The sequence below is a fragment of the Hippoglossus stenolepis genome, chromosome 6 (assembly GCF_022539355.2).
Source record: "Hippoglossus stenolepis isolate QCI-W04-F060 chromosome 6, HSTE1.2, whole genome shotgun sequence".
NCBI lineage: Eukaryota > Metazoa > Chordata > Actinopteri > Pleuronectiformes > Pleuronectidae > Hippoglossus > Hippoglossus stenolepis.
This window is the reverse complement of record NC_061488.1, coordinates 7,195,158-7,204,865: the sequence shown is the minus strand read 5'-3', so window position 1 is coordinate 7,204,865 and position 9,708 is coordinate 7,195,158. Positions and strand designations below refer to the sequence as shown.

The window sequence follows — 9,708 nt, the reverse complement described above, 5'->3', positions numbered from 1 at the left end:
CTCCCTCACTGACACACCGAGCCGGAGGCAGAAGGACTCATTCTATCACCTCTTCCAACCACTGGTATTCCACCTTTATTTCCATCACTCCCCACCATGAAGGAGAGAAGACTACCCCAGCCTTTTGTAGCGAGGTGTAAACTGGTCCTGGTTGGAGACGTCCAATGCGGGAAGACAGCGATGTTACAAGTGTTGGCCAAGGACTGTTACCCAGAGGTATGAGCTCTCTATAATGATGAAGTGCCTGCGTTTACTGTAGCATCGATTGTGTTATAGCACAGTTCATTAAAGCAACTATGATGAATTAATATGTCTTTAATAGTAGAAGGAGTTCATTGTCTTCCTGCTCCATATATTATACTTCTTATTCCAATAATCTATGGTTAAGTGCTCCTATATTTAAAGCTAATGATACGTTTTAACATACTATTTTATGTAAAGTAACTCCCATGGCACGATTAATACTATATTGGATTGGTGTTGTAAAGATTGTTTGGGTTATACTTTTAGACTGGGAATAAACCAGTGTAAATTAGAGATTTACAATTTGCTGAACCGATGAATTGATCAGTTTTGATTATTGATTTATTGAGTCAGTCACTTGAAAATAACAAGGTTGTTAACAAATGAGAACGTGTAGTTCGTCTTTCATTTTGTATAATTAAACATTTCATACCTTTTGCTGTTGGCCAGCCTCACCATGGGGATTTGTTCTCACTACTAAATTATGTATAAGTAGGGCTGGGCAATAAAACAATATAATTTTCATCAATAGCAATATAACAAAAGTCCAATATATATATCATTATATTGCCTATGCATTGTGTAAGCACAGTGAGGAGATATAACACGTAATTGAATGACCTCAGATTTTTTAAATGTTGATCAAATATTTGTAATTCTCTGCTCATTAAGAAGAGTTAAAGACCACAAAGAGGCAAAAATCTGTCTTTAAATTTTGAAAAAAGGATAATAATGTGATATTTATTATGATTATTATCAATATAGACTGATATAGAACATTTCACCCAGCCCTATGAGTAAGTTAATGAGTTTTCATGTGAGTTTGTGATTTGAAAAACACAAGTTGAAAATGCTCCCTTTAACTCCCTCTTTTAATGGTCCATTTCTAGACGTATGTCCCTACTGTGTTTGAGAACTACACAGCCTGTCTGGAGCTTGAAGACCAGCGAGTGGAGCTCAGTCTCTGGGACACATCAGGTGAGGATCCTGGCACTTTTTTCTTCTTTTTAATGTGCTCACAGTTGAATTAAACCGTCTGCCTCACACGTTATCTAAAAGCCACCCAGTCTGTCAATGTTTTGCGTCTGAGCAGAGTTTGAAGCCGTCAGTTTCAGTACTGTATTCATAGGTTAATTTGTGGAACTTGTTTACCCTCCCGATGAGACAGTGAGTCTGGAGAGAAGCCCCCTCGGCTCCTTTGTCCTACTCACAGTGTTGTTGTTGACTCAGGCGTCACTATCTGTCAGTCCTGTTTTGATGCAGTTAAGCTCCTTTTCACCACAGTGTGAAATCTGGTCACAGTCAGGGAGTGAGTGGCAGGCTTGAGAAACAAACCCTGACTGGGTAACTCATAGAGCAACTGGGGCCCGACATACACAGTATAGTACACACAGCATAATAGTTCTACACATGGAGACCTTTAAATGATTGAAAATTTGGATTAATTAAATACTCACAACGAAAGACAAACAGGCAGAGTTTGAGAAAGATAACCAATTTAATTAAATATGTACTCACTGCTAATTAACAGCTTTTTGTCTTGCAATTTGTATTGTCATTAATTCAACTATGTTTGTAGCTAATGATCATTACCTCCACCATGGAAGTTGTGTGTTTGTCTGTGTCTGTTTGTTTGTTAGTTAGCAGCATGACGCAAAAACTACATACAATTTTGTGAGGCATGGCCCAGGGAAGAGCCCATTCAGATTTTGGTGCAGATCTGGATCAGGGGTCGGATCAACAGATGTTTTCTTTTCATTTGGTTTAACATTGGGAGATAGGATGTTTTTTAACACTTTCCTTGATTTCTCAGAGATTAATAAATTGATCTTGATGAAACAAATCAGAGAGAAGCAGCAAATCCATGATTTTAGCTTAGGTTTAATCAAAGTGGGTTAATGATTTGGAACCATCAACATCAGACGTGTGTCTCAGCCGTCTAGTGTCTCAGCTATTTTCAAAAAACAAAAACAATAAACATATTGATCAATAAGGAAAATAATCATTAGTTAGTCACAGTTCTGCTTTTGGATTTGGATCCCAAATGTATTAAATGTCTGTTTTGCATTGCTGTATTGAAAATGTGTCGTGAGCTGTGTGGATAGGTTGATATCAGTGGCCTAATGACTTGATGACCTTAAACATACAGAAAAATGATATAAGTAGGAGCAATAGGAAAAAGCTATCAGCTGCATTATAGATTTCTTTCATAACAGTAGCGGCTGAGGCATTGTGCTCAGAGGAAGTGGAGCTATGCCAGTTGGCCTGCAGAGGTTTCACCGGGGAAAGGGGGAAGCCTCATCCATGCAGGGGGTGGAAGTCTGTGGGCAAGTGACTGTGTGTGTGTGTGTGTGTGTGTGTGTGTGTGTGTGTGTGTGTGTGTGTGTGTGTGTGTGTGTGTGTGTGTGTGTGAGTCCTGTCTTACTATGTGTACGTGTGTGTGTCGTACCGTTGCTGTGAACAGAAGGCACAAGTGAGGGATACTGAGAGAAAAGATATGCATGACCTCCTCCCTGCCTTATGGTGTGTGCTGCATTAAAAAAGCAATTATGTAACAAAGACCAACACTGAACTAATGTAGGTTTGTCTGTTTATCTCCCACGAAGAAAAAAACTTTCTGGACAGTCACCGTTTCCAGAGGAAATATTACACAAGACTTATTTACATTTGCAATACACATACACACAAAGTAAGAAGTTCCTGTCAGTCTTCATTTGCGTTTTTCACCCTCCAACACTATTATCTTCATGACATTGCTCCATCTGTCCTAATTATAGACGTCAAAATGGATTAATCTGCTATTCTATCTTTTTAATTTATTTATTTATCATTAAGTTTATGAAAAATGTCCATAACTATGTCCCGGAGGCGAAAAACTCCTGTTTATATCCAATCAAAAGTCCCAAACCAAAAGATATATCCTTTAGCCACTTATTCTGTTGGTATGTGTGGATCCATATTATCCAGGTAGAAAATTATAAATGTTCTGATACCATTTTTCTCCTCCAGACTCCAATTCCCTTACCTGGACTTCGCATATTGGTCGATACCGAGTATCTGATACCAGTGCATTTAGAAAAATTACAACCTATATAATGCATTTTTACAGCTGTAAATAACTAACCCTGTATGGAAGGAATGATTGTGAGCGTTGTTGTATGGCCTTTAAAAAACAAATACATGCAAAGAATAAATGCAATAGATTAACTAGATTAATTAGATTCTAATTTAAAAAAAAATACACATTACTTCCTTTAATTAGCTTGAAACTTAAGTCTTGCATATGGTGGACATCCCCATTTTACTTGTGGGAGTCTACTGTCAAATATTGCCTAATTGCACACAGCTAGCTCTGGCTAACGCTACACTACTGGGTGAAACCAATGTACTTTAAAAATGACATAGACATAGATTAGGGTCCTCGCCAATGCACGATCAGGCATCTCCGGAGGAATTTCTCATTTTAAATGTGATTAAATGTCGTGATCTTTACTATTCTCTTGAAACGTAGGTTGTGGACGTCTTCAAGATAGATCTCAATATATATTTGATCGCCCACCCCTACTCCTTCAGCTAATGTTTGCTCAACTGTACGGGTTGTGTGTGTATGTGCATATCTGTGTGTGTGTGTGTTTGTGTGTCCAGGCAGGGGGCTGCTGATGTGTGGGCGTTGGTAGGTGCAGAAGTTGTGTGCTCTTTAAATCTCTCTGCCTCCTCTTTCTCCAGCCTTACATCACCTTGGACAGTTATGTGACGGCTGCTTTGATTTCCACTAAAAGAAAAGTTATTGATAGATTTTAGTTGTATAAGTTGTCCTAGTTTGCAGAGTTAAGTCAAAGACTGCGTAAACTAGAAGGGCTCGGTTCACTCGGTCATGATATTAAAGTAAAAAAACGCAATCATCACTGTCTCCAGAGCCAGACTCATCAAGATAACGTGATTGTTAGTTAATTCCGGTTGAGGCTTATTAGAAGTATCTATTCCTGGTATAATTATATTGTCTTTTATTTGCGAGGAATGCTTCTGGTGCACATTTGGCCCCTGAGGACAGGAGCAGGAAATTAAATCTTAGTGTTGGTGTGTGGGGGGAGTGATTAGGTGGCAGAGGGAAGACAATAGAGAGCGGACATCCTGTCGGTCTGTTTTTAGCACCGGAATCTTCCTGAGAGTTAGAAAACTTCCCAGAACTGCAGAGATGGAAATTTCCTTCACACCATGATTCACATTCTCCTCACTAAGGTGTCATATTTATTATATTAGGGTAGATTGTCTGAGTGAAGTTAATCATGCAGAGGATCAGCGGAATAGTGCCTCTGTAGTGCAAGTGGTGGATGGAAATGATACACCACTGGAATATAAAGATATAATTGTTCGTGTCTGAGAAGTGAGAACATGCTGACACCATCAATACTGCAGCTCAGGTATGAATGGAGGAGGCCAACATTAAAAACGTTGTGCTGAACTCATTTCTCTAATTATTTAGATTACAGCAGGCTTCACGAAACTTAAGATGTAAGTTAAACAGATGATAACTTGTTGTCGTGGTCGTTGCACTGGTTTCCTTCACTTTTGCACAATTCATAATTTTACAATTCTGTTATCTTCACAAACACAATTTGCACATTAAGCAGAAATCATGACTGTAATCAAAAGGGCTGTAGTCTCCCATTCGATTGGCTGGTTGATGTGCTCTCTTAAAACCAAATCTACATCTGACCAAAGTTATTATGGCTCTTAATCATAGAAAAATCATTGCCAAGAGTATTTTAAGATATTTTGGCTTCACTTTTAGGGAGCAGTCAAGTCGTTCATTTTTATGCACATCCTATGGTTTGGCAGGTGTGAATGTGTTTGCTTGTGTTTGCGCTGATTCAGTTTTTTGTTGCTGACAACAGGAAAACTGAGGGTTTTCATTTTCAAAACAGTTTTTTCAGCTTTCTAAACTAAACATTCATAAAACTAAAACTTAACAACTCTTTATCGGATATGTCCTTTCAGGTTCTCCATACTACGACAACGTCAGACCCCTGTGTTACAGCGACTCAGATGCTGTGCTCTTGTGCTTCGACATCAGCCGACCGGACACAGTCGACGGTGCTCTGAAGAAGGTATGGACAGCTGTATTAAAGACTATGTCTCCATGAAATCATCTAAAGGTGGCAGCCTCCTCAATCAGTAGTGGGTGCTCCTCCATATTCACATTTTCCGGGGACAGTCTGGTGACATCTCTTTTGATTTCTATTTGGAAAGTGGAAAGCAGAGATCCAGGACTTCTGCCCCAGCACACGGATCCTGCTAATAGGCTGTAAGACAGACCTGCGCACGGATGTATGCACACGCATGGAGCTGTCCAATCAGAAACAGAGTCCCATCTCCCATGAACAGGTTTGTTCCATGACTTCTCTGTCTCCCATTGTGTGATGTATTTAGGTATCTGTCTCCTGGTAACTTCATCTCGTCCAGCTCGCTCTCATTAATTTCACATACCTATATTTTCCCCCCTCACAACGTAGGGCTCGTCCATGGCCAAGCAGCTCGGAGCGGAGGCTTACCTGGAGTGCTCAGCCTTCACGTCAGAGAAGAGCATCCACAGTGTTTTCCGTACCGCGGCTCAGGCCTGCATGAACAAACTCCAGCCTGCCAGCAAACCCAGCCCCATCCGCCGCCTCTCCAAGCGACTCCTCCACCTGCCCAGCAAGACAGAGCTGCTCTCCTCCACCTTCAGCAAGGACAAGTCCAAGAGTTGCTCCATCATGTGAAAACTGCTGGGATCATGCTCATAAAGCAAGGACAAGCAAACCACTGTATACTGTAGCTGGTTCAGCAAAGGACGCAGGGTGTGCAAGGGAGAGAGAGCAACGATGTGGATTTCTACAAAGCCCCTCTCTCTCCTTTGCAGCCCAAACTCCCTCCACCACTTCAAAAAAACCACAGATGCACTCTCTATAGTCAACTCTGACACTGGACTTTTCACCATGACCTGTCACCAGCAGTCAGCGCAGGGACAGAGTGAAAAATGTCTGATGTTGCAAATATTTCTGATCAAATTAGATAATCCTGTACAAAGAGGGCGTAACAGGCACTTGAAGGTGCAGAGCTGCTCTCCTCACTTAAAGGTGGCTGTGATGGAGTCAGCTCAAATAAGGTCAGTGCCTCCTCTTTTCTAGGGGGGAAGTGGTTGTAAACACTGCATTACCCTGATGAGACCCATTTGAAATTCCGAGAGTGGAGCCCTTTCCCATCCATCTTTTGATTTGAATGTCTCTTTAAGGTCACAACATGGGCTGAGTGACTGGATGAAATGTAAAATCTGACATTGCAGGATAAATGCGGCCTGCGTAATTTTAAACCGAGGCCCCTTGACGAAAAAAAAATCCTCCACCCTGAACCCTCGCAGTGTTTCGTTTGGGAATTAAAGCTGACAGTGGAGAAAAAGGGGTAGAGCGACGGGAGGGATTTGGCAAGCAGAGTTTTCACTTGCAAAGGCGGTGGGAGGGCGACCTGCGAGCACATCTGAAGGAGCAATGTGACTCAGCACTCACATGAGCCACTAAACAGCGTCGGGATGACGTGCTCTGTCACAAATGCAAACAGAATCTGGGCCATGGACATGTTTTATCAGATCCCCGATCACCACAGCAGACTTAATTGTTCAGTGTTATTAACAATAAGCCTTGATTTGAGTGGTGTTGCATCAATGATGCGTCATCTAACTACTCCCTCCTGCTTTAGTAGCTTAATGGATATCAGTTTTTAATACAAACAACTAAATCAACATTTCTCAGTCTATAAAAGATAAAACAAATATTTCTATTCAAATCGAGGTGGGTTTATTTTAATGAACCATAAAAGTTATTTGTTTGAATCTGCTGCCTCATGGATATTTAAAGAGTAATAGTCTGTAAGTTTGGACTGTCGGTGTCTCATGTGCTCACCTTCAACACGCTCCAGGTGCTGGGTTAAAAAAACAATAGAAACTGATGCTGCACAACCTGAGTAATCATCTTCTCTGTTTCACACTTTTCCAAAGCTTGGCAACTACTGACACTGCAACTCCCCTGCTGAGAGTTCAGCTGTGATTTTGGTGCCTCATGCTTGTAGCAATCTCATTAGCCTCTGGGCTCAAAGGCCAATATTTTGGGGACCTCCGGTGTAGACAGCTGATATCCGGGCCAAGACTCCATCTTCAGCTCACCCAAACCTCTGAACACTCCAACTCGTCTCCTTTTTCACACATATTCAGGATCTGTTTATAGAGATTATGCTAGTAGTGGCTAAAGTAGCCCCGGGCTGCTAGCTTCAGGCATAGATGGCTACAGAGTTCTGGTAAAGTTTTTTTTTACATCCTGTTCGTAGTAGTAGTAGTATTCCCCAAGACTGGAAAACAGGTCGGTATAGATGCCTGTGCAGCCATTTAATGCCTTGATGCATTGTTGGCTTTAGATTCCGAGGATTGGGAGTAGGTCGTTGTAACCAACAGTGCAGATTGGAGCGATTCAGTGACTGAAAACTGACAGAACAAGGGAGAGTATGACTAAGACTAAATCCCCCTGACTTCAGTCTTTCATTGGACCATAAGTATTGTAATCAACGACTTAATGTCTTTGTTGAAACCTAAACTCTCACATATTTACCCCAAGTTTCCCGAATATCAGTTCTTGTGTTTCTTTGCAAGATTGGCTGGTTTAAAAACAAGTATTACCTTTAGCTAAATCTCTAACCCCAGCCTGTTGTCATAGAAGATGCTTAACGTGACCCTAGCCATACCATTTAGGATAATGGTATGGTTAGGGTTGATGTGCCAAACCTTACCATAGCCTAACCAAAGATCTAACTGAGGAGGGTGCTACAGGAACCACAGAGTTAACAGTAGTGAAAGATTATCCGAAGGGGGAACAGACTCTGACACAACACCGGCTCTGCCATCATTCCACAAGCGCATTGCGGCCAGCGTCATACCATCCTGGGTATTACCACCTACTCCTGGGGCTTAAAATCTAATTCCAACCACATCTGCATCAACACCCAAAATGTCCCTGAGATGAAGGGGTGGTGGAGCGGGGGTTTTACATTGAATTACAGGCCGGTCCTGAATTGAGTTTTTTTTTCATTCCTCTTTTTATTTATTTCTATGCTTTTAAAAAATATTTTTGATCACATCTCTCAACTTCCCTGCAAAGTATTCCTGACATTTTCCATTTATAAGGTTGTTTTTTTTGGGGATGTTCCTTCTTGCTTGTGGTTGTCTTCAATGGTTTTGTAGCTGTTGATGTTGTTCTTGTATTCGCTTGAGTCTTCTGGCATTAGTGGCTGTTGACAGCTCAGCTAATGGAGGACTTGATGATTTGTAGGTCTGCACCGAGAAGCCCGGACTTCTCTGGATCTACGGCACACTGGAATTTAATGTGTTGCCTAGCAACAGTGTGAGCAGGACTCCTGTCTCCCAGAGAGAGGGAGGGATGGCTCTCGGAGAGGGCGCCTCACCTTGTAGCATTAGACAGAAGCCACAGCGAAGGTGATGGGTGGACATTTCAGGGAGCAGCTTAAGATCTCTACTTGGTTTTAAAGACCCCGTACTGGTAGCAACCAGTATGAGTGGGTTGTTGGAAATCGCAGGTCTTTTAAAACATGTCTCTGCTGCAGTCATTATTTCACTTGCTCTGTCCAGAGAATCGTGTTTTACTAAACGACGTCAATTTTACTCTATTTACATTAAACATTTCAGGGTTCACTAACATAAATATCAAGATTTTTAATACCACAAATAATTAAATGTAATACTGATCAATGTTTGAAGGAATAATCGCAGACAGAAAGATATAGACTAGAATTAATAAATATTATATCGCATTTTCCAGTTTGTCCCAGAAATATATAGAATGTGAGATATATCTCAATGGTAGAATTAATACAATAAATATGATTTGTGACCTGGGGAGAAACTGACAATTAATGGATTGAATAATTAATTAGAAATTATTGGATGTATTTGTAAAAATCTCTGAGCTGATGATCGTCCTCACTACTGTAGCTAAAAGTGAGTGTTTTAACAGCCTCCTGCTGCACAGACCATTGTCTTTAAATGTCATTTTTGTTTACAGGTGTGTAACTGATAACAGTCACTGCTGACTGCAGCTGCCACAAGACAAGATTTATGATTTTTTTTTTTTATTATATTGAATTCTTTTTAATATTTTTGAGATATTCCATTCAATGCTTTTTAAGATTTTTGCGAGACCTGCACATGTCCTGGATTTTACGGTTTCTTTCCTGCCCGTTTTGTTGATGATTTGTTGTACATATCCTTCTTCCCAAATCCCTGGAAAGAATGTTACTGGAGCAAAACAAATGTTTGTGTCATGTTGCCCGTCAAGGCTTAAATTATTGACTGAATTCTGTATTTGTTATTGTCATACATCATTTTCATCTTTAAATCTTTATTTAAATAAATATGTCTGATGTTCA

The 9,708-nt window shown here is 40.6% G+C and overlaps 1 protein-coding gene across 1 annotated transcript; it reads left to right on the top strand.

Moving 5' to 3' along the window:
- Positions 1–9,708, top strand: LOC118111683 (rho-related GTP-binding protein Rho6). The gene is made up of 5 exons (XM_035160493.2): positions 1–216; positions 1,134–1,221; positions 5,242–5,351; positions 5,494–5,628; positions 5,757–9,708. Exons 1-5 carry the CDS (start codon positions 97–99, stop codon positions 6,000–6,002), a joined length of 699 nt encoding a protein of 232 aa, XP_035016384.1. The 5' UTR covers positions 1–96; the 3' UTR covers positions 6,003–9,708.

What these genes read in the sequence shown, in the direction of transcription:
- LOC118111683 (XM_035160493.2), top strand. Translation starts at nt 97, where the DNA reads ATGAAGGAGAGAAGACTACCCCAGCCTTTTGTAGCGAGGTGTAAACTG. An exon ending in CCAAGGACTGTTACCCAGAG is followed by an intron (nt 217 to 1,133) that starts GTATGAGCTCTC and finishes GTCCATTTCTAG; the next exon opens with ACGTATGTCCCTACTGTGTT. An exon ending in TCGACGGTGCTCTGAAGAAG is followed by an intron (nt 5,352 to 5,493) that starts GTATGGACAGCT and finishes CTATTTGGAAAG; the next exon opens with TGGAAAGCAGAGATCCAGGA.